Source organism: Suncus etruscus, chromosome 1, assembly GCF_024139225.1.
Source record: "Suncus etruscus isolate mSunEtr1 chromosome 1, mSunEtr1.pri.cur, whole genome shotgun sequence".
Lineage (NCBI taxonomy): Eukaryota > Metazoa > Chordata > Mammalia > Eulipotyphla > Soricidae > Suncus > Suncus etruscus.
Window position 1 is genome coordinate 185,580,503 of NC_064848.1, and position 27,268 is coordinate 185,607,770.

A 27,268-nucleotide genomic window follows, 5' to 3' on the forward strand; every position below is an offset into this window, starting at 1 on the left:
CTCCATCCCTGCCATCCCTGCCCTACCTCCACCCCCAGGACCACTCCAGTAGAGCCAGAGCACCAATGGATGTAGCCCCAGACCCAAAATGGGGGGGGGGGGGAAGCCCTCACAGTGATAGTGCAGCAGTAGGGCATTCGCCTTGCACGTGGCTGACCCAAGACGGAGCTGGGTTTGATTCCTGGCATCCCATATGGACGCACATGCCAGGAGTAATTTTAGAGTGCATAGCCAGGGCCCTAAACATCACCAGGTGTGAAGGGGGGGAGAGAGAGAGAGAGAGACAGAGAGAGAAAGAGAGACAGAGAGAGACAGAGACAGAGACCTTTGTTTGTGTTCTGTGGGGATATCGGGAAGTACTCAGAGGCAATTCTGTGCTCAGGGAATAATATTTGGCATCAGGGATTAGAAACAAGGTCATGGCTACAGTGTCTTACATCCAATACTATGTGCATGTTTACATATTTTTAAAATAAATTTACGTATTTATCTTGCTATTGGGGCCACACCTGTCAGTGCTCTGCTCAGGAGGCCATATGGAGTGCTGGGGATCAAACAGGCACTGGCAGTATGCCAGGCAAGCACCTTATTCTCTTATCCTCTAGTACTACCTTTCTGGATCCCAATAATTTATATTTTAAATTTTAATTTACATGTTAAAATTATATTTTAAAAATTAAAACGGGGGGCCGGAGAGATAGCATGGAGGTAAGGTGTTTTCCTTGCATGCAGAAGATCGGTGGTTCAAATCCTGACATCCCATATGGTCCCCCGAGCCTGCCTGGAGCGATTTCTGAGCATAGAGCCAGGAGTAACCCCTGAGCGCTGCCTGGTGTGACCCAAAAACCAAAATAAATAAATAAATAAAACAGAAAAAGGAGTGGTCATTTTTCTCCCCAGAAAAGCTCGTCTGAAAAAATGTGAATTTTCTATTAAGAACATGTATTTGGAGACAAGTTAGTAAGTACTTATATTTTATTAATTTATTTATAAAAATTACTTAAAAACTACAGAATGATAATTATGATTTACCAGCTGCTATTTTTTGTGAAATGGTTTTAAGTGCCAGCTAAAGGAATGTGCCATTTCAGTAACACAAACCGATTATTACATGTCTGATCCCCTTGATTATAGTTGTATACATCATCAGTGTTAGCATGTCATTAGAGTGACAGAGTATTTTGAAGTTGCAAAGCTACAAATGCTTCAGTTAATGAGACTGTATCCCTTATCTGCTTATTTACAACTCCTTTCCTGACATAAGGGAAAGATATATACAACACATTAAATTCGAAGATAAAAGTCTAGATTTTTTTTTTTTTTTGGGCCATATCCAGTGATGTTCAAGGGTTATTCTGCTCTACACTTAGGAATTATTCCTAACAGTGCTTGGAAACCATATGGGATTCCAGGAATTGAACCCAGGTTGACTGAGTGCAAGCAAACACACTACTGCTCTGACCCTATATACTTATATACATAAATCCTTTTGGTGAAATAAACCCTAGCGGTCCTTGGGGGACCATATAGAATGCTAAGGATGGAAGCCAGTTTAGTCATGTGGAAGGCAAATGCTATTGCTTTGGCCCCCAATTTATATTCTTATCTTGGCAAGTTCTGGTCTAAATTCAAACAATAAATTCTAGAGTCAGCCATAACATATATAGAGAAAGTTGAGAGATATATTCAGTTTAGTAATTTTTGGACTCACCTTCACCCACTGGTCTGGTTTGACATTTTTCAAGACCACAGTCATCTCTGGCTTATCCATTAGAACTTTCAGTTTGGCCTGGTTGGGATCTTCACTTGTCGAGATTGTGATGGGAACCATCCATTGGGGACAGTCTTCTCCTTAAGCAAAAAAAGATCAAGAATAAAAACCTTGAAAAATAATTTCTCTGGGGCAGACTGATAGCACAGCAGTAAGGCATTTGCCTTGCATATGGCCGAACAGGGACAGACCTGGGTTCGATCTCTGGCATCCATATGGTCCCCTGAGCCTGCCAGGAGTGATCTCTGAGCACAGAGCCAGGAGTAACCCTAGAGTGCTAGCGGGTGTGGCCCAAAAAGAAAAATAATTTCTCAGTGGAAAAATTGGAAGCTAAGGTAGTAAAGTAAAACTGTATGGCCTATGCATGAGCCTCAGTCTAAATATGAAACTAATAGCTGATTTTCAAGAACTTTTTCCAGTAATGCCTTCAAGTTATCTTGAAAAAAAATAAGAAAACATATTATTTTTTTAAAATCATACAATAAGAATTTACTCCCACGTAGAATCAGGTAAAACTATTTTTTTTCCGTTTTAGAATACAATAAGCAGTGATTGTATTTTTGCTTTGTTTTGTTTTGTTTTTGGCCACACCCAGGGGTGCTCAGTGGTTACTCCTGGCTGTCTGCTCAGAAATAGCTCCTGGCAGGCACAGGGGACCATATGGGACACCGGGATTCGAACCAACCACCTTAGGTCCTGGATCGGCTGCTTGCAAGGCAAACATTGCTGTGCTATCTCTCCGGCCCCATTGTGATTTTATTGTTAAAATTCACATCAAGTAAATGAAAGTTATCACAAGGTATTTAAAAACAGATTCTAAGGTGCAGTTATTAACAGGTACTAACACTGCTAAAGCACTGAAGGACTGAGCTTTACTTCTGTGACAAACAGGATATATCCAGAGAACTGTTGGATTCTATTATTGAGGGATAATACCTAAGATATCAAAGCCTTTATAGGGCAGATACAGATATCTCTAAGTTATCAGAAAGTAAAACATACTTTGCATTAAGATGCTAAAAAAAATAGAGTCACTGTAGATAATTCTTGGTGCCATATTAATCAATTATTAGGCAAAAAATATATCAAGTTTCCTTTTGATACTAGGATATTTCAGTTTTCAATATAGTTATATTGGTCAGAGTGTTAGAAAAATCTATAAAATATGTCAATTCTGGGGCTAGAGAGATAGCATGGAGGTAGGGCATTTGCTTTGCATGCAGAAGGACAGTGGTTTGAATCCCGGCAACTCCTTTTTTTTTTTTTTTTTTTTTTTTTTTTTTGGTTTTTGGGTCACACCCAGCAGTGCTCAGGAGTTATTCCTGGCTCTATGCTCAGAAATCGCTCCTGGCAGGCACGGGGTACCAAATGGGACACCGGGATTTGAACCACAGACCTTCTGCATGAAAGGCAAACGCCTTACCTCCATGCTATCTCTCTGGCCCCTAATCCCAGCAACTCTTACGGTCTCTGAGCGCTGCCAGTCGTGACCAAAAAAAAAAAACAAAACAAACAAATTAAAATGTCAATTCTACAAAGCAGATTACAGGTATAAATAAATATAAGGTATAAAAAAATAAAGATAGTTTAAGAGCTATCCCATCATTGGCACTACATAGGGATAAATAAAAGGGGGTGAATCTGACACTCAGGGATTTGCCTGTCTAATAAACCTCTCATCTGAGCTGTCAGATATTTAGAGTAATCCAGCCAAAATAGAGGGTAAAATGTTTGCTTTGCATGCAGCCAACCCAGGTTCAATCTCTCGTAGCCCATATGGTACCCAGGACATCACCAGGAGAGATTCTGAGTGCAGAGCCAGAAATAAGCACTCCCTAAGCACTGCCAGGTGTGTCCCTAACCCTGCCAAAAGAAAAAAGAAAAGTAATCTTAAATGCTAAGGAACTTTAAGTATGGAACTAACTCTCTTCTCTTCTCTCTTCTCTCTCTCTCCTCTCTCTCCCTCTCCCTCCCCCTTCCTCTCCCTTTTCCCCCTTTCACCTCTCCCCCACCTCCACCAACCCTTTTAGGTCATATTCAGTGGTGCTCAGGGAACTATGTAGTGCCAAGGATGGGATAGCTCTTAAACTATCTTTATTACCAAAAGTCCTATCTTTGCTGCGATGTGGGGAGGATGGCCTGGTGGCCTGGAGGGCTTGGGATCCACCTGGGGGTTTTCAGGAATTATTCCTGACAGAGCTCAGAAAACTATATGGGATGTTGGGGATTGGGTCAACTACATGCAAGACAAACGCCTTATCTCTCAGTCCACAAGTGGTAGCTGCATCTCGCTCTATTTTGGAACGCTTCACAAATTTACGTGTCATCTTTGCGCAGAGGCCATGCTAATCTTCTCTGTATCGTTCCAATTTTAGTATATGTGCTGCCGAAGCAGAACATTAAAAGACATCATCCTCTGCTGAGGACAACTGTTTAAAAAAGTGAGAAAGGGGCTGGAGCAATAGCACAGTGGGTAGGACATTTGCCTTGCATGTGGCTGACCCAAATTTAAGCCCCAGCATCTCATATGGTCCCCAGAGCACTGTCAACAATGATTCCTGAGCGCAGAGCCAGGAGGAACCCATGAGCATTGGTGTGGCTTCCTCAAAAATACCAAAACTAAACAAAAAGAAGTGAGAAAGATATAGAAAAATACTTTTTCAGCTAATATTTTATTTCTATATTTTTAAATATGTGTGATGACATATTTGAAAAAGCAGTTTCAGGGGCCAGAGAGAAAGCATGGAGGTAAGGTATTTGCCTTTCATGCAGAAGGTCATTGATTCAAATTCCGGCATCCCATATGGTCCCCTGAGCTTGCCAGGAGTGATATCTGAGCGTGAAGCCAGGAGTAACCCCTGAGCGCTGCCGGGTATGACCCAAAAACAAAAAACAAACAAATAAAAACAAAAGAAAGAAGAAAGAAAGAAAGAAAGAAAGAAAGAGAGAGAAAGAAGAAAGAAAGATAAAGAAAGAAAGAAAGAAAGAAAGAAGGAAGGAAGGAAGGAAGGAAGGAAGGAAGGAAGGAAGGAAGGAAGGAAGGAAGGAAGGAAGGAAGGAAGGAAGGAAGGAAGGAAGGAGAGTTTCATATCTTAGAATACAATTATTTTATGTACATTCCTGAGACTTTAATATTACCTACACAAATAGGGTTGCTGAGAATATAAATAAAATAAGGGTTGATTATGGAAGAGAACATATGAAATCAAAATAACTGAATTTTGTTTATTTACTTATCATGCTTAAAACAGTATCTGTAACTTACCAATACAATAAATTAAAATTTTCTTCTAGGGATTAAGCAGATGCACCACTTCTAGGGAGCTCCTATCTTTTTTATTAATTAGTCTCCAATAACATACACAGCATAAAATTAAAATAAAACCAACAGCCTAAGATCATGACACTAGAAATATCAGGTATGGTGACCCAAACCACTGACAAGCCCCCACGGAGAGCTCTTTGCCTACCTATATAGGGTCCACTGGCGCAGAACTTTTTCTGGGACAACCTCAGTAACCTGTCATCTTCCACCTAGAGAAGCAAAACAAAAGCTTGAGTAGTAACAACACTCGGGGGCTCAGATGGGACAACATTTCTTTTTGTTTGTCTTGTTTTAGGGCCACTCCGCCAATGCTAAGGGGACCAAATGGGTTGACAAGAGATAAAGCCAGCACCTTCCCTGCTGTATTACTGCTTGGACCCAGGACAATGTTTCTGTGACCCATTTGGGGTGTTGGGGATCATGAAAGGCAAGTGTCTTACTAACTGTAACTATTACTCCAGCCCACAAAGGCACCCTTGCTCTAGCCCTTAGTAAGAGTCTCTTTGGGGGGCTGGAGAGATAGCATGGAGGGTAAGGAGTTTGCCTTTCATGCAGAAGGTCATCAGTTCGAATCCCGGCATCCCATATGGTCCCCCGAGCCTGCCAGGAGCAATTTCTGAACACAGAGCCAGGAGTAACCCGAGTGATGCTGGGTGTGACCCAAAAACCAAAAACCAAAAAAAAAATAAGAGTCTCTTTGAAAAAAATAATAAATCACCTTACCTGTTCTGCTTCGACATAAATGAGGGGAAACCCCATTTGTTTTGTCCAGGTATTCATCACAGCTGCTATTGGTTTACCACTAGCTTCTTCTAAACTTTCCCAGAGGTCCTCTAGAAGATAAAAACAATGAAAATCTGAAATACTTCTTTTTTTTCCTTAAATATGGAACGCTTCACAAATTTGCGTGTCATCTTTGCGCAGAGGCCATGCTAATCTTCTCTGTATCGTTCCAATTTTAGTATATGTGCTGCCAAAGCGAGCACTAAAATACTTCTTTACATGACTGAAACCCAACTACAATCATATTTGTAATCAAGGTGTTTAAATAAAGATATTAATAAAAAAAAAGAAAATCTAAAATACCTACATTTTTATTTCTCTAAACAAACCAGGATTTTCTACAACTCTTAACATTGCACTGCTGACCAATGATTGGTCCTTTGGGGCTCGGGAGGCAGAAAGTGGGCTGAATTAATATCCTCCTGCCCTTCCATTAAGTACTTTTTTTTTTTTTTTTGGTTTTGGGTCACACCAGGCAGTGTGCTCTGGCTCTGTGCTCAGAAATCACTCCTAGCGGGGCCAGAGAGACAGCATAGTGGTAAGTGTTTGCCTTGCATACAGCCTATCCAGAACATATGGTGGTTCAAATCCCAGCATCTCATAGTGGTAAGTGTTTGCCTTGCATACAGCCTATCCAGAACATATGGTGGTTCAAATCCCAGCATCTCATATGGTCCCCATGCCTGCCAGAAGCAATTTCTGAGCGCAGAACAGGAGTAACTCCAGAGTAGCACCAGGTATGACCCAAAAACCAAAATAAAAAAGAAAAGAAGAGAAAAGGCATTTCAGGAGTTCAGAATAATCTATGTAAATCTATGCATAAAGAAAAAAGTATAAGAACACACAGGAAATACTAATAACAGCAATAAACTGAGCGTAGAGTCCACACATAATTGAGCAAAAGGCACCAAGATTAAACCAGGCAGAGAAGCAGAAAAGGAAGAGTTTAAGATTCTTTTTTTTTTTTTTTTGGTTTTTCGGGCCACACCCGTTAGATGCTCAGGGGTTACTCCTGGCTACGCGCTCAGAAATTGCCCCTGGCTTGGGGGGACCATATGGGACACCGGGGGATCGAACCGTGGTCCTTTCCTTGGCTAGCGCTTGCAAGGCAGACACCTTACCTCTAGCGCTACCTCGCCGGCCCTGAGTTTAAGATTCTTAAGAAATCTTAAGAATTTGGGGCTGGAGAGATAGCATGGAGGTATGGCGTTTGCCTTGCAATCAGAAGGTCCGTGGCGGTGGTTCGAATCCCAGCGTCCCAAATGGTCCCCTGAGTCTGCCAGGAGCGATTTATGCGTGTAGAGCCAGAAGTAGCCCTGAGCGCCTTAGGGGTTACTCCTGGCTCTGTACTAGAAATCACTCCTGGCAGGCATAGGAGACCACATGGGATGCTGGAATTTGAACCATTATCCATCCTGGATCAAATGCGTGCAAAATGCCCTATCACTGTGCTAGTTTCTCTGGCCCCCATTTCTTTTTTTTTTGTTGTTGTTGGTTTTCGGATCACATCCAGCAGCCCTCAGGGGTTACTCCTGGCTCTATGCTCAGAAATCGCTCCTGGCAGGCTCAGGGGACCTTATGGGATGCTGGGATTCGAACCACCGTCCTTCTGCAATAAAGGCAAACGCCTTACCTCCATGCTACCTCTCCGGCCCCAGACCGGAGATTTTTAAGATTTTTAAGATTATTTTTATTCAATGAAGAACTCAAAAATGACCCTGGGGGCCGGGCAGTGGCGCTAGAGATAAGGTGCCTGCCTTGTCTGTGCTAGCCTTGGACGGACCACGGTTCGATCCCCCAAGCCAGGAGGGATTTCTGAGCGCATAGCCAGGAGTAACCCCTGAGCATCACCGGGTGTGGCCCAAAAACCAAAAAAAGAAAAAAAAATGACCCTGGTTCTTCATAGTCAAGCAAACTTTCACACCTTTTGGGGAGAGGACCACTTTCAGTACTTGTACTGGAAGAAAGTTTAATGGGGGGCCTGGCAGTGGCGCTAGAGGTAAGGTGCCTGCCTTGTCTGCGCTAGCCTTGGATGGACCTCGGTTCAATCCTCCGGTGTCCCATATGGTCCCCCAAGCCAGGAGGGACTTCTGAGCGCATAGCCAGGAGTAACCCCTGAGCGTCACCGGGTGTGGCCCAAAAACCAAAAAAAACAAAAAACGCTTAATGGAAGAGTATGAGGCCTCTGGTTCTATCCCAGCATTGCAAAAAAAAATAAATAAATAAAATAAATAAATAAATAAAAATTACCTGTGGCAGCATTCTTTTGTTGGAACTTGGTTAAATACATGTTCATTCCTTTCTTAAAGTCCTAGTGAAAGAGAAAATAATTTTAGAATCTGGGACAATCAGAACACAGACTTTATAGCCGGGGTCTCAAACTCGTGGCCAATGGGCCATTTGCGGCCCTCCGTACAACATTTTGTGGCCCGCAGCTGGCCTTCAAATATTGCAGTATTCGCAATTATTCACTTACCGAATAAGCGCAATAAAATTCGCATTGGTAAGAAAAAAAATCGCATTAAACATTCGCATACCCCGAGCAGTTCCATTCAGGGTATGCAAATGTTTAATGCAATTTTTTTTCTTACTAATGCGATTATTTTTTTTTTTGGTTTTTTTTTGGGGGGGGGGGGCACACCCTGCGGTGCTCAGGGGTTACTCCTGGCAGGCACGGGGGACCATATGGGACACCGGGATTCGAACCAACCACCTTTGGTCCTGGATCAGCTGCTTGCAAGGCAAACACCGCTGTGCTATCTCTCCGGGCCCACTAATGCGATTTTTATTGCGAATATTCAGTAAGTAAAATCCTTTATGCGGCCCTGCCTCACCCCGACTTTGCCTCCTGCGGCCCCCAGGTAAATTAAGTTTGAGACCCCTGCTTTATAGTATATTTGCCTATTAGTACCAAATAACTAATGTACTTGAGGCCAAGAGCTAAACCATGGGCAGGAGCAAAGCCTGTATATGTACGAGCCCTAAATTTGCTTCTGGACAACATTACATACATAAATAGTCCCCTAAGCATTGCCAAGAATAGCTCCCACCTGCTCTGTAATGTGAGTGACCCTTCCTCAAAAGAAAATCAAACTTACTCAAATTACTGTCTCTCTCTCCTGCTTCCTCCCTTCCCCCTACTTTTATTTGTTTGTTTGTTTGGGGGCCACACCTGATGATACTCAGAGGTTACTCCTGGCTATATGCTCAGAAATTGCTCTTGGCTTGGGGAAACATATGGGATGCCGGGGGATTGAACCACGGTCTGTCCTAGGTCATGCACATGCAAGACAAATGGCTGCTTGCGCCACTTCTCCAACCCCCTTACTCTCCCTCTACTATTTACCTTTTGTTTTAAAATGCTTATTTTGGGGGCCGGAGAGATAGCATGGAGGTAGGGTGTTTGCCTGCATGCAGAAGGACGGCAGTGCGAATACCGGCATCCCATATGGTCCCCCGAGCCTGCCAGGAGCAACCCTGAGCGCCGCCGGGTGTAACCAAAAACCAAAAACCAAAAACCAAAAAAAAAAAAAAAAAAAAAAGACTTATTTTGGAGGCTCAGGGACTGAGAGATAGTAAAATGGGTAAGGCACTTGGCTTTGTACACAACTGAATCAGATTCGATCCCTGGCGCTTCATATAGTCCTGAGCCTCCCTGAAAGGAGAGCCCTGAATACAGCTAGGTGTGTCCTCCCACCAAAAGTTATATATTTTTTGTTTTCTACTTTCACTTTTGATTGATTAGTAGATTGATTGGGGCTTGGTGGCTATACCCAGTGAGGCTCAGGCGTTAATATAAGCTCTGTGCTTAGAAATCACTCCTGGAAGGCTTGGGGGACTTATATGGGATGCCAGGGGTTGAAGCTAGGTTGACTACATGCAAGGCAAACACCCTACCCACTGTGCTATCACTCTAGTCCTCACTTTTTTTGGGTCACACCCGGCAGCTTGCAGGGGTTACTCCTGGCTCTGCATTCAGAAATTGTTCCTGGCAGGCTAGGGGGACCATATGGGATGCTGGGGATTGAACCTAGGTCTATTCTGGGTCGTCTTTGTGCAAGGGAAACATCCTACTGCTGTGCTATTGCTCTGGTCCCTCCAGTCCTCAATTTTAAATTGAGATCAGTCTCCTATTTACCCCAAAAACATTCATCAAAGAGACTACAAAAGACAATAAAAAAAAGTTTGTCTTGATTCTAGAAAATTACTTAAGAACTTAATCTAAACAAAACTAGACATATTTTCTATATAAAATATGATTATACTATAAAGGAATAAAAGATTTAAAACATTACTTTTTTGTTTGTTTTTACCTTATCTCCAATGTAGTTGTGTAGCATTCGAATGACAGAGGCACCTTTGCTGTATGATATAGCATCAAATATTTCATCCACTTCAGAAGGATGGCCCACATTCACCTTGTAGAGACGGTATGATTCAGGTTAGGGCAGTAAGCAAATGGACAGGAAAACTGACTTAATAACATAAAAACCTTTCTAGGAAAACCCTTCGAACTTAAAAAATGTGTTGTTGTTGGGGTTTTTTTTGCCTTTTTAGTTCACTTATAATATAAAATGATGCCATTTTTAAAAAAAGGATATTAAGAAACAAACTTGCGGCTGGGATTGGAGCTGTTACACAGCAGGTAAGGCACGTTATGTTCTTTGTATGCAGGCAACCTAGGTTCAACCCTCAGCACTCTAAATGGTCCTCTGAACCCTCCAGAAGTGCTCCTTGAGCACAGAACTTGGGAGTAACCCCCGAGTACTGCTGGGTATAGCACGAAAACCAAAAAATAAAAAGCCAAAAGGACAGTAACTAATACTAAAAATCTGGAATACATAACACCATCTCCTTAGATCATAAGACATAGATTTCAGGCTTGACTGAAGGCAACTTGCTATGGATGTTTCTGGTAGATGGTGGTGGTGGAAAGAGATAAAAGACATTGTATTTCTTGTACTAATTGTAACAGATTCTAATTTTGTAAAGTACAGATTAAATAGATCAAGGCAGATAGAAGTCTAGTTCTTTGGTGGCAAAATCTATACCTAAAACTAACTAAAGTAAGAAAGGCTAAGTCAAGAGAAAATATAAACAAAACCAGACAAGAACAATAAAAGAATAGAATTTGGGGGGGGACGACAATAACAATGTAATCTTCCTTCACTAAATATATTAATCAATAGGTATGGTCTTCTCATACTATTAAACCTAGTTAAAACTTAATTTTGGGCCCAGAGAGATAGCACAGCGGCGTTTGCCTTGCAAGCAGCCGATCCAGGACCAAAGGTGGTTGGTTCAAATCCTGGTGTCCCATATGGTCCCCCGTGCCTGCCAGGAGCTATTTCTGAGCAGACAGCCAGGAGTAACCCCTGAGCACTGCCGGGTGTGGTCCAAAAAACAAAAAAAAAAAAAGGAAAACTTAATTTTGTTAGAAATTGGAAATAAAAAATAAGTAAAATTATCCATATGTTCTTGTTTTCCGAGTCCTAAGTACTCCACAGCACATGACTTTTTTCATTGGAAACAAGATCAAAGGTCAAAGGTTGAGAAACGTTGCTCACTTCAATGGGGTGACTATTATCTAGGGCGTCCAGCTCCTGGGCGCGGGTATAGTCAGCAGAAACAAACTGAGTCCAGATATCATATTCTGGGAAGCAATGGTCTACACACAGATATTCAATCCATGATGCAAATCCTTCATTTAACCAAAGATGAGTCCACCATTCCTGAAAACAAAAGATAAAAATGTTTTAAAGAAGGCAAGAAGGAAAAAGAAAAGGCAACAGTTTTTCACAATTTGAAAACTCATGGATCCTTTCTCTACAGGTGTTCCTCCAAAATAAATAAAAAGAAAAAATACCCCAAATGAATTATCACTCCAGTCCCATAAACCTGCTATATTTCTGGGGAAAAAGTTTTATACATATTTTTTTTCTTTGTAGTATTAGTTTTTGCACCACACCCAGTGGTACTAGGGGCTGTCTCACAGTGGTGCTGAGGGATCATACAGTGTCAGCTATCAAACTCAAGTCTCCCATTTACAAAGCGTATTATCCAGGGGTGATAGTACGGCAGGTAGAGTGTTGCCTTACATGCAGCTAACCTAATACCCCATATTGTCCCTAAAGCTTGCCAGGAGTGATCCCCTGAGCACAGAGCCAAGAGTAAGCAAGCCTTGGGCATCACTGGGTTTGACCAAAATACAAAAGAAGAAACAAAACACACAATAAAGCAAACATGTGTTTCAGACTTTTGAACCATATTCCCAGTCCTCAGTACATATGTGAATATAGGTATTAACAAACATAATTCTACATAAAATCATTATTAAAATTTTTCTTTACCCTTAGTAAAATTTAAACATTCAAAGCAAAAAGTGGAGAGGGGAGGGGCCGGTGAGGTGGTGCTAGAGGTAAGGTGTCTGCCTTGCATGTGCTAGCCAAGGAAAGATCACAACCACGGTTCGATCCCCCGGCGTCCCATATGGTCCCCCCAAGCCAGGGGCAATTTCTGAGCACTTAGCCAGGAATAACCCTTGAGCATCAAACTGGTGTGGCCCGAAAAACCAAAAAAAAAAGTGGAGAGGGGACTTTACTTTCAAGGCCTAACTTTCTTTCTTTTTTTTTTTTTTCTTTTTTTCATGGTTTTTGGGTCACACCCAGCAGCACTCAGGGGTTATCCTGGCTCTATGCTCAGAAATCGCTCCTGGCAGGCTCTGGGGATGACATGAGATGCCGGGATTCGAACCACCATCCTTCTGCGTCTAAGGCAAACGCCTTACCACTGTGCTATCTCTCCAGCCCAAGCCTAACTTTCTAGATAAATTCTTTCAAAAGTTTTTGTTTTGGGGGCCAGAGAGGTGGCACAAGCGGTAGGGCGTTTGCCTTACAAGCGCTAACCTAGGTTGGACTGCTGTTTGATCCCACGGTGTCCCATATGGTCCCTAAGTCAGGAACGATTTTTTGTTTTTGTTTGGGGGGGGGGGTACACCCAGTGGTGCACAGGTATTACTTCTAGTTCTGTGGTCAGAAATTAGTCCTGGCAAGCTTGGGGGACCATATGGAATACCAGGGATAGAACCTGGGTAGGCCACATGCAAGGCAAACATCCAACCCACTGTGCTAACACTCCAGCCCAATGTGATAGTTCTTAAATTATTCTACTGCTTATTTTTTTGTTTTTTTTTTGTTTGTTTGTTTGTTTGTTTTTGGGCCACACCCAGCGGTGATTCCTGGCTGTCTGCTCAGAAATAGCTCCTGGCAGGCACGGGGGACCATATGGGACACCGGGATTCGAACCAACCACCTTTGGTCCTGGATCAGCTGCTTGCAAGGCAAACGCCACTGTGCTATATCTCCGGGCCCTCTACTGCTTATTTTTAATATCTAGATTTAACTAACATCCAGATCAGGATTTTCTCTTTAGTAACCCAAAATGGGGAATTAGGCTGGCCTCCAGAATCCTTTTTTTTTTTGGTTTTTGGTTTTTGGGCTACACCCGGCGGTGCTCAGGGGTTACTCCTGGCTGTCTGCTCAGAAATAACTCCTGGCAGGCGGGGGGGGGGGGGGGGAGAGGAACGGGACCATATGGAACACCGGGATTCGAACCAACCACCTTTGGTCCTGGATCGGCTGCTTGCAAGGCAAACGCCACTGTGCTATCTCCGGGCCCTTTTTTTTTTTTTAATGCTCAGAAATCGCTCCTGGCAGGCTTGGGGGACCATATGGGATGCTGGGATTCAAACCACCGACCTTCTGCATGTAAGGTAAATGCCTTACCTCTATGCTATCTCTCCGACCCCATAATCACACGATTTTTAAATTGAGACACACAGATACAAAGTTGTTTATGGCTGAGTTTTAGTCAGACATGCTGCCAAGGATTGACCAAGTCTGCTGCATACAAGGCAAGTGCCCAACCCACTATACTATTTCTGTCCATGAATAAATACCTTTCTTTTCTTTTTTCTTTTTTTTTCTTTTTTTTTTTTTTTTTGGCTTTTTGGGTCACACCCGGCAGCGCTCAGGGGCTACTCCTGGCTCTATGCTCAGAAATCGCTCCTGGCAGGCTCGGGGGACCATATGGGATGCCGGGATTTGAACCACTGACCTTCTGCATGAAAGGCAAATACATGGCCCCAATAAATACTTTCCAAGGCAGGCCTATCATTTTGTGAGGGAGGGAATTAGATCACATTCAGTAGATACTCCTAGTTCTGGGCTTAGGAGTTCCTCCTGGAAGAACTCAAGGAACCATGCGGTGCTAGAGATAGAATTGGAGGTCAGCCACTTGCAAGGCAAATAGCCTAACCCCTTTACTATCTCTTGGCCCTAAGGTAGATCTTTTAAAATACAGTTTTTCTATCACTCAATTAGTTGTTGGCATAATGTTCTAGCCAAACCTGAAATACTATGTGGTCAAAATAGTGTGCAGCAAATTGGAGATAAATATATTTGAGCACTTAAAAATATTAAATACCATAGTAACAAGATTTCCAAACCATTGATGGGCGAGTTCATGTCCCACAACCAGAGCAACCCACTGGCGGGATGAAGAACAGGAGTTTTTTGGATCAATAAGCAATGCAGTCTCCCTGTATTTAAAAAATAAAAATAGTTTTAATAATAAAAGTATTGTCATAGAAGCAGATATGCAAAAGTGGGGGAGGGAAATTCAACAGTAAATAAAACAGCCAAGTCAGGATTTAGAGATGCCGAGAAAGCATTTCCTCCAAGTGTTCAGGACAGAAAAGGTTCCCGGAAGAACAAAGACTACTTAAACAGCTTTTATACAACAGAAAATCAAAGTTTTGATACAAATTAATTAACAGCTTGTTGAGAGGACAGCTGTCTAAATCTTAGAAAAATTTGGCTGGAGACCAGATAGACTGTACAGTGGGTAGGGTGCTTGCATTGCATGCAGCCAACCTGGATTCAATCCTCGGCATCCCATATGGTCCCCTGGAGCCCACCAGGAGTAATTCCTGAGTGCAGGGCCAGGAGTAACCCCTGAGTACTGCTGTACTGACGGTTGTGGCCCAAAAACAAACCAAAAAAGAAAAAGGAAAAAAGAAAAACTTGGCATGAGGGATTAGCAACTGTTAAGCTAGATATATAAAGAAGACAATCTTTCCATCAGAAGAAGCGGAGTAGCATATGGCCAAAAGATGCTTTCCAGAGTCCTTACAAAGAACACTGAGCACGTTGTTGTCCAAAACTTAACTCATCAAAGAAGGCAACAGAAAGGTGACAAAAATTTGTATACAGACCATCCCTTAAAAATTATATGGCCTACATGTTTGTATTGTGGTAACAGACATGTAAAAACATGGCTAGACAAGATTAAACCAGAAAAGGTTCTCCAATCTGGTAAATATGACACTACTGGAGAAAGAGAAGGCACCAAAATGAGAAACTCAGCCAAAAATATACCTAAAAAAGACCACTAATGCCAGATATTCACTTAAGACCTTTCACTTTCAAACAGTAGCACCAGAGGTTGTTCATCTGCATTCTCAAAATGTGCACAAAAAGGGTCGGGAAGGTAAGAAAATTGACTGCAGATCATAAAGCAGGTGTTACTCAACTGTGATTAGGAGTGAAGCTGTTATGGAATCAGTGATTGAAAAAATAAGGCAGGGTAATACATCATTAACATACCTATAAGTAACAAGGCCCCAGTTCTCCATGGCACCTTCATAAAATAAATATAAACATTTATTGATATATATACATATTTCTTCCTCAAAAAATCACAAAATTCAAAAAGTTATTAAAACTCAGCAATAAAATGAAATTTACTTTACCAGCTGCAAAGTCTGCAATAGCAATGAGATCAATTTTAGGTAGAGGATAAGGAACATTGAAGTAGTCCTTATAAAAAGGCAGGGTTTTAGCAGCAACCTATAAAAGTATAAACAAAAGAACCATCTGATAAATATTTTATTGTGATTCACAGAGAAATCCACAAAGGAATCCTGTTGCAAAGCAAAAGTATCTCAAGTTACTAGAATCCAGCCTGGGGAGCCCCATCTTCAAAAACAGCCTTAGACCCAGGCTTTGTAAATTTTGGTCAAAATTAAATCAACACATAACTCAGCATGAAAAATACGGTCACAATTTTCCCACCCAGACCCTGGACTAATAAATTCCACTCTAATATTTTCTTAATCATTTATCTTGTAATATATTAATGCAACACCATAGTCGGTAGTTTCAAGATTCTTTTAAAAATAAAAGCAAAACGAGTACAATACATTTCAGTTTAAGCTACAAATAATTGTATTAATAATTGATCAGAAATGTAAATTCCCCAACCTGGAGTTATGGACTGTTGGAACAATCCTCTTCAAGTACATTTACCTCTAACGCAAATTTTCCTTGCTCTGCTTTGCCAACAGGGGTGTAAACACGAACACACACACCGTCTTTGGACCTTGTTTCTACAAAGTCATATTCACCCACAACAAATGCCACGAGATATGTAGACATGACAGGTGTGCGGGCAAACTTCACTTCCACTACATTTTCATCATCAGGGTATGGTTTCCGATCAATTACATTCTTTAAGAAAAAGAAAATTTTAAACAGATTTACATGAAATACTTTAGAGAAAATGCCAGCAAAACAAAACAAACAAACAAACAAAAAACCTATAGGCTTTCCCCCTTTTTAGTACTGATCACTTCTCCATCCCAAATTTTTCAGTGCTTTGATGCCGTCAAGATATTTTCTAGTAAAGAGGAAAGCACAGATAAAGCGTTTTCGCTACAACACTGGTGACTAAGGTGACTACCTATTAGATGCCACGCACTAGAGTATTTTAAGTAAATGCTCTAGTAAAGTAAACCACTTTCCAAGTGAAATAAGGATGACATCATTATTATTCAATTATTAGTAAAAAATCAAATATTATTAGATTCAAACCATTCTCTACCAAGGTGGGCTCTAAGCAACAAAATCTCCACTTTAACTTTGGACTTCTTCCTCCTTTTCCTATTCAAATTCAGATCCTTCAAGTTCCATTATTTGATCCCAAGAAGGTGGTAGTCACAAACAGACCTAATAAATGAATTCATACTACACTGTAAAGGATTACTTCAGAATAATGTACCAATCTCCTCTCCAAGAATATTTAAGAAGAGAATGACATTCCCACCATGGAATTTTATCCACTGATAAAGTACACAAAAGTTAATTATTTCTCAGGAACAATACTTCTCCAAGTTCTACAGATTTGTACCATAAGCTACATGTAGAGATATCTTCAACCAGGCAGTGCAAGACAATAACCTTTAAGTGTTGAACACACCCTCTACCGATGAAACTGATGTCACCAGCGAAGAGAGCTGATTTCAAGAATGTGGTCAGCCAAAACTTTAATATATATATACTTACTTATGTGCTATTTTTAATTTTTGTCATTTAATAAGAAAGTACTTTTTTTCTTTTGGGTAATAATTTTCAAACTCATTTTTGTTTCCAAATCAACAGTAGTAAATATTTCAGTAAATGTAGTTTGCAAGGATTTTTATTTTTCTATGAAAGGCGAAACTCTCCGGATAAGGCAATTAGAAAGAGTTAAAAAAGAAAAATGATCAAGAGGTTTATTGGAGATAACAAAAACTAGCGTTTGTATTGGTTTCTTATTATGTATCAAGCACTGTGCTAGGTACTTTCATGTCATCTCATCTAAGCAGAAACACTGAGCATGCTAAACGCTTATTCAAATTTTAAATATACTACAAACACACATACATACCATGTTTGATAAAGCTACTCTGTCTTTAGGAACAACCAACGAGATATCAAAAGTTGCTTTGATAGCAGGTTCATCCCAGCAAGGAAAAGCCCTCCGTGCATCAGTAGCCTTGAGAAAACAGAAAATAGTAACTATGAATGAACCAACCTAACAGACTTTTTTATGAAGTAATTGTCATATGCTTCTTTTCTATCATTCATTATTCACATGTTTAAATATTTACTTTTTTCAGGCAACAGGTTAGTACTCTAAGGCTTACTATCACTGTTCTAATTAGTATCATCAATTACAAAGGAAGTAGGTCTGCTACTGATATTAACAATTTAGTATTTATATAATTTAGTCTGATTTAAAAACATCTTTTTTTTGGACCACACCCATTCGATGCTCAGGGGTTACTCCTGGCTAAGCACTCAGAAATTGCCCCTGGCTTGGGGGGACCATATAGGATGCCGGGTGATCGAACCGCAGTCCTTCCTTGGCTAGCGCTTGCAAGGCAGACACCTTATCTCTAGCGCCACCTCGCCGGCCCCTGATTTAAAAACATCTTAAGTTCAGTGCCAATGATTTCACTGATAATGTCAACAGTACATTGATAATATACACAGTATTATAAAGACTTATAGTACACTTATATGGATTCATAACTACTCTTGAATAGCATAACAAAATAGGTTGACTGAAGTTTTTGTTTGTTTTTATCTTTTTGGATTTTGGGGCCACACCTGGTGCTCAAGGCTACTCCCTGGCTCTCCGCTCAGAAATTACTTCTGGGGGCCAACATCCCATAAGGTCCCCTGAGCCTGCCAGGTGTGATTTCTGAGCGTAGAGCCAGAAGTAACCCCTGAGCACAGCTGGTGTGACCCAAAAAACAAAATAAACAAACAAAAAAAAAAAACCAAAAAGAATGTTATGTACAAAGGGAAAAGAAACATTCTAATTTATGATTCCTTCCCTGGACAAAATGAGAGGTAAAAGACTGGAACTTAGAGACTTCTAAAAATGAAGAATTATGAACCATTTCCACCATATCTTATCGTGAAGAAGCTAAATCATTACTATACATTTGAGCAAGGGTAAACTACACCAAAGAGAACCATAAGTCTTCTCAGTAAGAAAGAGTGTTAAAAACCTAACAAATGGAGCTGGAGAGATAGCATGGAGGTAAGCCATTTGCCTTTCATGCCAAAGGTCGGTGGTTCGAAACCCAGCATCCCATATGGTACCCCATGCCTGCTGGGGCGATTTCTGAGCATAGAGAGAGGAGTAACCCCTGAGCGCTGCCGGGTGTGACCCATAAAACAAAACAAAACAACAACAACAACAAAACCCTAACAAATGATTTGAGATTTCACTGGGTAATTTGGGGGATGGCCTAAGAAAGAATCGCTTATTTTGTTTTTTGGGGGGGCTACATCTGGTGATACTAAAAGGTTACTCTTGGTTCTGCACTCAGGAATTTCTTCTGATGGTGCTTGGAGAATATATATGGGATGTTGGGAATCAAAGCCAGCTAGACTGCATGCAAGGCAAACACCCAACCCTCTGGACTATCCTCTCTGTATTATGTCTCTAGCCCCAGAATGAATGCACTCTAATTGAAGTGCAACCAGAAAGCAAGGAAGATTCTGTGAGTATCTCAATAAATATTACCTATAGAGAGGGCCAAGTAGAGCATTTTCCTAATTGTAACTGATGAATAAACTAAGAAAACCCAAAACAAACTAATGCTTTTTTTTGGGGGGGGGGGCGCGCGGGTCACACCTGGCAGCGCTCAGGGGTTACTCCTGGCTCTAAGCTCAGAAATCGGACCATATGGGATGCCGGGGTTCGAACCACCTACCTCTGCATGCAAGGCAAATGCACTACCTCCATGCTATCTCTCCAGCCCCCAACTAATGCTTTTTTGTTTGTTTGTTTGTTTGTTTGTTTTTAGGGGGTCACACCTGCAGTGCTCAAGGGTTACTCCTGGCTCTAGGCTCAGAAATCACCCCTGGCAGGCTCGGGGAATATATGGGATGCCAGGATTTGAACCACTGACCTTCTGCATCCAAGGCAAGCGCCTTACCTCCATGCTATCTCTCTGGCCCCACTAATGCTTTTTTTAACCAAGAGGGAGATAGCATCTAATTTTGGGAGTGGAGGTGAATAGGCTGGGGGGAGGGTTACACTGGCAGTGCTCAGGGTTTACTCTTGGCTCTGTGGTCAGAGATTGCTCTAGGAAGGCTTGGGAGACTATATGGAATGCTAGGTATTGAACTTGGATCAGCTGCATATAAGGTAAGGACCCGACCTATGTATTATCATTCCGGTTCTGATAGATGCTAATTTATGACAACATAACAGCCTTAATTACGGTCCTATATCCCAGCCCAACTGCAGTATTCAAGACAAAAAAAGCCCATACCTCAAACTGTGTGACAGCAGCATAGCGCACCTCTCCAGAAGGGGTGGTGTATTTACTTCTATAGAAACCTTTCATTTTGTCATTCAGCTCTCCGACAAAATCTATCTTTAAGGTTCCAGTACCTGTGGTAGAAGATCAATGAAAACCGCTTTTATGAAGATATTGTTACCAAAAATATGTCCTTCAGACAATCATTTCACTTGAGTGTTTACAACATTCAAACACTTTCCTCTCTCAAATACTGGCAGTGGAGAGAATATAGCATTTACTGAAGTATGGAAAACTAATCCTAAAGTAAACCTCAGAGTCATGTTTGTTTGTTTGGGGGCCTCCCCATGACCCTTGGGGTCCGTCAAGTCTGCTCCTGGAAATGCTTAGGAGGATACAACATGCTGGGGTGCCAAATTGAGGGCTTTGTGCATTGCAAGCATGCACTCGGGCCCTTTGAGCATCACTGTCACCCAAAATCTTTAATTCATTTTGAGGGCGACTGCTTTAAAAAAAAGTTCTTCACAATTTCATTAACTTAGTCTCAAATTTCCAATACATGAAGATTAAAAGTAAGAAAATAGGGTGCGGAAAAAAAAGTAAGAAAATAGTTATTGCTACATGCCACTGTACATGGTGCTTTCAAAAATATTAAGAAAGGGGGCTGGGAAGCTGGCGCTAGAGGTAAGGTGTCTGCCTTACAAGCGCTAGCCAAGGAACGGACCGCGGTTCGATCCCCCGGCGTCCCATATGGTCCCCCCAAGCCAGGGGCGATTTCTGAGCACATAGCCAGGAGTAACCCCTGAGCGTCAAATGGGTGTGGCCCAAAAACCAAAAAAAATATATATATATATTAAGAAGGGGCCGGGTGGTGGCGCTAGAGGTAAGGTGCCTGCCTTGCCTGCGCTAGCCTTGGACGGACAGCGGTTCGATCCCCCGGCGTCCCATATGGTCCCACAAGCCAGGAGCGACTTCTGAGCGCATAGCCAGGAGTAACCCCTGAGCGTCACCGGGTGTGGCCCAAAAAAAAAAAATATTAAGAGAAGGGGCCGGAGAGAAGCACAGCGGCATTTGCCTTGCATGCAGCCGACCCAGGACCTAAGGTGGCTGGTTCGAATCCCGGTGTCCCATATGGTCCCCCGTGCCAGCCAGGAGCTATTTCTGAGCAGATAGCCAGGAGTAACCCCTGAGCACTGCCGGGTGTGGCCCAAAAACAAAACAAAACAAAACAAAAATATTAAGAGAAAGCATTCCCCACCCCCCCTCCCTTTTTCAGATGAAAAACTAAGGCTGTAAAGTTAAATAACTTATCCAAGTTCACATAGCTAATAAGTAGGAAAGAATGGGATAAACATTTCAAGCTGCTTAATCTAAAATTCATTCTTCCTTCCAACTAAGCCATGTAAACTGGTCCTTTTAGATCATTTCATGTCCAGGAAGAGAAATGATGCTGTCATTTAGGTATTAGCTTTCAATCCAAAAGAATACTGATTCCACACTTTAGTAAGGAATTAGATAAGGCCAATGGTCTGATTAACAAATGGGTATAAAACAAACGCTTACTGGCACTGATTACTTCCAATCTGATATGAAAGGAATACATACATTTTGTGATTATTAAATTCAAATAGAATATGTGCTAATGGGAAGACACTCAAATAAAAAAATGCAATTTGAATACACATACTCTATTGTTGCAAAAGCACAAAACCAGTCTAGATAAATGGGAGTTTTTTTTGGTTGGTTGTTGTTGGTTGATTGGTTTTTGGGCCACACACAGCAGTGTTCAGAGGGTTTCTCTGCAATGTGCTCAGAGGGAATTCCGCCTGTCAATGTTTTGGGGAGTAGGCAAGAGCTGAGGTGAAATCTGAGCCTCCCACATGCAAGGCAACAGCCTCCAGACCTTTGAGTTACCTATCTATCTCCCCTCCATAAATGGAAGTTTCCATGAGTATAAATTTATAATATGGGGGGAAACCTATTATCTATGATTCATAAATCGACTATATTCAAAACGATAACCTCATTTTATATTCTACAAATCAAATCATTCAAAATTCCCAGAAAAATGTTGGCTTTGTAAATAATCCTTTGAAAAAGCCTATTTTATTTTTGCTTTTTGGTTTTTTGGCCATACCTGACGGTGCTCAGGGGTTACTCCTGGCTGTCTGCTCAGAAATAGCTCCTGGCAGGCATGGGGGACCATATGGGACACCGGGATTCGAACCAACCACCTTTGGTCCTGGATCGGCTGCTTGCAAGGCAAACGCTGCTGTGCTATCTCTCCGGGCCCGAAAAAGCCTATTTTATAACATGATGTAGAGCAGTGGTCCTCAAACTACAGCCTGCGGGCCACATATTGTATTTGTTCCCATTTGTTTCTTTACTTCAAAATAAGATATATGCAGTGTGCATAGAAATTTGTTCATAGCTTTTGTTTTTACTATAGTCCGGCCCACCAACGGTCTGCAGAACAGTGAACTGGACCACTGACGTAGAGCATAGGAGTCTATCAAATCAAAGATAGGAAGGACACTGCTATAAATTAGCCAATTATACCAAAACTTTTAATTCCTAACTATTTAAACTGTCATTTTGGTATGCTCCAAAGGTAAGTGACAATGATTAAAATGTTCTCATGTCTCTGCCATATCCTTTTAAATGTTCTTATATTAAGATCTTCAACTTTTGGGGCCGGGCGGTGGCGCTGGAGGTAAGGTGCCTGCCTTGCCTGCGCTAGCCTAGGACGGACCGCGGTTCGATCCCCCGGCGTCCCATATGGTCCCCCAAGAAGCCAGGAGCAACTTCTGAGCGCATAGCCAGGAGTAACCCCTGAGCGTCACAGGGTGTGGCCCAAAAACCAAAAAAAAAAAAAAAAAAAAAAAAAGATCTTCAACTTTTAACTTGAAACAATAGCACAGTGGGTAAAACACTTGCCTTACACACAGCCAACCCAAGTTTGATCCCCAGCATCCTCTATGGTCCTCCAGCACAATCAGAAGTAATTCCTGAGTGCAGAGCCAGGAGTAATCCCTGAGCATCAGCAGGTGTGCTCCCCCACCTCCGCTCCCATTTCAACTTTCAAAACTGAATTTGCTTTTTTCAAAGATCCAAAAGTCAAAATCCAAGCCTATATAATAAGTAACAAATAGAAATTGTTTCTAGACAAAGCATCTTAAGTCTGTACATAAATAGTGATTTTTCTTTCCTTTTCATTTTAAATGTTTTTGGACCACACCTGGTAGTGTTCAGGGGTTGCTCTTGGCTCCGCATTTAGGAATCACTCCTGCAGGACTCAAGGAACCATACGGGATTGCAGGGGATAAAACCTGGATCAGCTATGTGCAAGGCAAGTGCCTTACCCACTGTCCTATCTCTCCAACCCCTCAACTTTCTGATGAGCTTCAAATTGGTTCTGAAAGTGAAAGTCTCAGCTTATTAGAGAAGTCATCATGGAAGAATTACATTTGTTTGTTTGTTTTGAGCCACACCTGGCACTACTTAGGACTCCATGTGGGGTGCTGTAGATGAAACCCCAGTCAACAGTATCAAGGCAAACACCACTGTACTCTCTCCGGTCATTAAGGACTGCATTCTTAAATAATTAAATTTTGGACAAAAACTAAAGTCAACAAAAATTACACTGACTAGACTATTGATATTATCTTTAAAAAGTCAAAAATTTTAGCTGACCCTTCAGCTGAAACAATTACGCCTACAATTTTTCTTTTACAGGGTGCCAGAGAGGTAGTACAACAGACAAGGCACTTGCCTTGATGTGGCTGATCTAGGTTCAATCCCTGGCACCTCATATGCTCCCCTGAGCCCCTCCAGGAGTGATACATGAATACAGAGCCAAGAGTAAAGCCTGAATACTGCAGAATATGACCCAAAAACAAAACAACTGTTTTTTTTTTCTTTTACAGAGAAAGATTTCTTGGCTATTAAATATGACTATAATAAGTCTAAAGTAATTCAGATTATTGACACTAGATAGCTGAACTGTAAATGATGATGGTTTTGTTTTCTTTTAAAGTTCCCCGATATTTTAGAAGCTACAGATAAATATATGTGTTGGTTTGATGAATTAAAGGCATGTGCATTGTGTGGAGGCCCAAGGTTCCAGACCTGGCCCCAAACACCGCTAGGTATGGCCCCAAATACCAAAACAAACAAACAAAAGCAGATATAATAACATTATTAAAATGACAATGAATAGCTCAAAGATGATAAAAATCCACTACCTTTCGAAACAACTGTTAGGTGAGTTTGTTACCATTCTTGAACTGGCCAGTCTATTTGCACTAAGTCAACTGTTAAGATGTTTTTAGGTAGTTCATACTCCATGGAAAATCTACTTTTGACTTTTCCTATTTGGAATAAAGTGGGTTTAAAACTCGTAACTAAATAAGAAAGGCTGCTTACACTTTTACTTGGTTTTAAATCTCCAAGGCCATCAAACCATAACAAGATATTGACAGTGGCCACTCCCAAAAAGTGGCATACTAAACAAAATACAAAGTATTGGGAAGGGTTATTACCTGAAATTCAAACAAAACACAAGTTAAAGTATTTTTTAGAAAATCATTAATATATTTAAGTGTTACAGTACATTGATTACAAAATATTTACTATTTATATAAATAAAATTTAAGGTAAGAACAGGACAAAATGAACTTCAGAAATTTCACTTATCAAATTTATAGCAGGTTAAAGAACAGATTATAAGACTGCCTGATTTTGCACCTTTTTCACACATAATCTATATTTCTTTTTCAAATAAGATACCTGATTTTTTTTTTTTTGGTTTTTGGTTTTTGGTTTTTGGTTTTTGGGTCACACCCAGCAGCGCTCAGGGGTTACTCCTGGCTCTATGCTCAGAAATTGCTCCTGGCAGGCTCAGGGGACCATAGGGGATGCCGGGATTTGAACCACTGACCTTCTGTATGCAAGGCAAACACCTTACCTCCATGCTATCTCTCTGGCCCCATGAGATACCAGATTTTTCTATCCAATGTGAACTATATTTGTCAGGGATACTAAACCTTAAAAAATGTACACAAAGTTCACCTATAAATTAAATGAATAAAAATTGGAATAGGGGTCGGAAGCAATAGCACAGTGGGTAGGGTGTTTGCACACAGCTGACCTGGGTTCAATCCCCAACATCCCATCATGGTTCCAAAAGCTTGTCAGGAGCAATTTCTGAGCACAGAGCTAGGAGTAACCCCTAAGCACTGCTGGGTGTGGCCCCAAAACAAAAACTGAACAAAGAAAAAAGGAAATTGCCACCTTATGTTTAAAGCTTAGGAGAGTACAGTTACCAAATATGAAGTAGAACTTAAAATATTCTAATAAAAATGTAATGAATCCACAAAATATTATATACTAAAGATAGGTTAATTTACATAGAAAGGGAGTAAAGATCTTTCTTTTCTGTTTTTTGTTTGGTTTTGGTTTTAGGACCACACCTGGTGACTCTCAGATGATACTGCTGGTTCTGCACTTGGGCATTAATCCTGGCAGTGTTTGGGTGGTCTACATAGGATGCCAGGAATTAAACTTAGGTCAGCCATGTGTAAGGCAAGAAAGAACCCTCTGAGCAATACTATCAATCCAGCTCCAAAGGTCTTTCTTTTAAAGGTTACGAAAGTGGGGCCGAAGAGATAGTATGGAGGTAATGCATTTGCCTTGCATGCAAAAGGTCAGTGTTTCGAATCCCGGCATCCCATATGGTCCCTTGAGCCTGCCAGGAGCAATTTCGGAGCATAGAGCCAGGTGTAACCCCTGAGCGATGCCGGGTGTGACCCAAAAACAAACAAAAAACAACAAAAATAAATAAATAAATACATAAATAAATAAAGGTTACAAAAGTGTGCTAAAACTATTTAGCCTATTATGGTGATAAACTGACAGACTACTTGTAGAATCTATTAAAGCTCAAAAAAAAATAGAATTTTTTTGTCTTGTTTTTAGGTGACACTCAGTGGTGCTTTGGAGTTGCTCCTGGCTCAGGAATCACTCTTGGTGGGCTCAGAGGACTGGGGATTAAACCCAGGTTGGCCACATGTAAGACAAGGCAAACATCCTGCCAACTGTACAATCTTTCTTTGTATGTGTATTTTGTGTTGGTTTTTTTATTCTTTTGGTTTTTGGGCCACACCTGGCAGTGCTCAGGGGTTACTCCTGGCTCTGTGCTCAGAAATCACTCCTGGCAGGCTTGGGGGATCATATGGAATGCCAGGGATCAAACCACCATCCGTCCTGGATTGGCTGTGTGTAAGACAAACACCCACCACTGTGCTATCTCTCCGGAACATAACACTTATTTCTTAAAGCAAAGAAATACTGAGTTAACTTTGAACTAAAGACTGGGCTAGAGAGGTAGCTCAATGGACTATGGCACATACATGCTTTGCACACAGAAAGAGTTTAAGTTTGACTTCTTGTACCACATGGTTCTTCAAGCACTGCTAGGAGCAACACACTGGGAGTAGTTCCTGAGCACTGCTGGTATGGCCCAAAAATTGTAAGCCAGAGAATCTTGGGAAGATGATGTAAAAATCACTATCTTTGGGCCAGAGAGATAGCATGGTGGTAGGGCATTTGCCTTAAATGCAAAAGGACAGTGGTTTGAATCCCACCATTCCATATGGTCCCCCAAGCCTGCCAGGAGTGATTTCTGGGCATCGAGCCAGGAGTAACCCCTGAGTGCTGCCCAAAATAAAATAAAAAATATATAATAAAGTAACAAAAACAAAATAAAAATAAAAATAAATAAAAACAAAATAAAAAACAAAAACAAAAAATCTTTGGTGCAGGACAGATAGTATAGTAGGTAGGTTACTTTTGCCTTGCATACACAGGTGACTGGAGTTTGATCCCTGTCATTCCATATGATATCCTGAGCTCCAGTAGGGAGTGATCCCTGACCAAAGAGACAAAGTAAGCCCTGAGCACTACCCCCAAACTAAATAAACTAAAAGGCACAAAAATTAAGACATTTGCCTTGCATGCAAGAAAAAAAGAAAAAAGAATGCAAAAAATGAAATTAATGCTAAAGCTTTTTTGTTTGTTTGGAGATGCCAAATTTGTGGGTTTCAGGGCACTTTTAAGCGGTGCTGGGAGCTGGGGATCAAGCTGGTTGGCCATATGGAAGACCTACACTAACCTCTGATACTATTTCTCTAGCCCCTCTCTGTTCTTTCTTACTGAGAGGATTTGTCAG

The 27,268-nt window shown here is 41.2% G+C and overlaps 1 protein-coding gene and 2 non-coding genes across 3 annotated transcripts in view; all 3 read right to left on the reverse strand.

Annotated features, from left to right (window-relative positions):
* Window positions 1-27,268, reverse strand: part of NPEPPS (aminopeptidase puromycin sensitive) — a 101,264-nt gene that overhangs the window by 23,935 nt on the left and 50,061 nt on the right. The window contains exons 4-15 of the mRNA XM_049779103.1: window positions 20,053-20,174; window positions 17,646-17,753; window positions 16,247-16,447; window positions 15,691-15,787; window positions 15,545-15,578; window positions 14,364-14,478; window positions 11,447-11,611; window positions 10,193-10,297; window positions 8,130-8,190; window positions 5,820-5,929; window positions 5,242-5,305; window positions 1,712-1,851 (exon numbers count right to left, since the gene is read on the reverse strand). Coding sequence (XP_049635060.1) covers window positions 1,712-1,851; window positions 5,242-5,305; window positions 5,820-5,929; window positions 8,130-8,190; window positions 10,193-10,297; window positions 11,447-11,611; window positions 14,364-14,478; window positions 15,545-15,578; window positions 15,691-15,787; window positions 16,247-16,447; window positions 17,646-17,753; window positions 20,053-20,174 — 1,322 coding nt within the window. The remainder of the gene's footprint in view (window positions 1-1,711; window positions 1,852-5,241; window positions 5,306-5,819; window positions 5,930-8,129; window positions 8,191-10,192; window positions 10,298-11,446; window positions 11,612-14,363; window positions 14,479-15,544; window positions 15,579-15,690; window positions 15,788-16,246; window positions 16,448-17,645; window positions 17,754-20,052; window positions 20,175-27,268) is intronic.
* LOC126027407 (U6 spliceosomal RNA) lies at window positions 4,064-4,169 on the reverse strand. Its single transcript, XR_007502260.1, has one exon. It is a non-coding gene; the product is annotated as a U6 spliceosomal RNA (small nuclear RNA).
* LOC126025577 (U6 spliceosomal RNA) lies at window positions 5,976-6,082 on the reverse strand. The gene has a single exon (XR_007501480.1). It is a non-coding gene; the product is annotated as a U6 spliceosomal RNA (small nuclear RNA).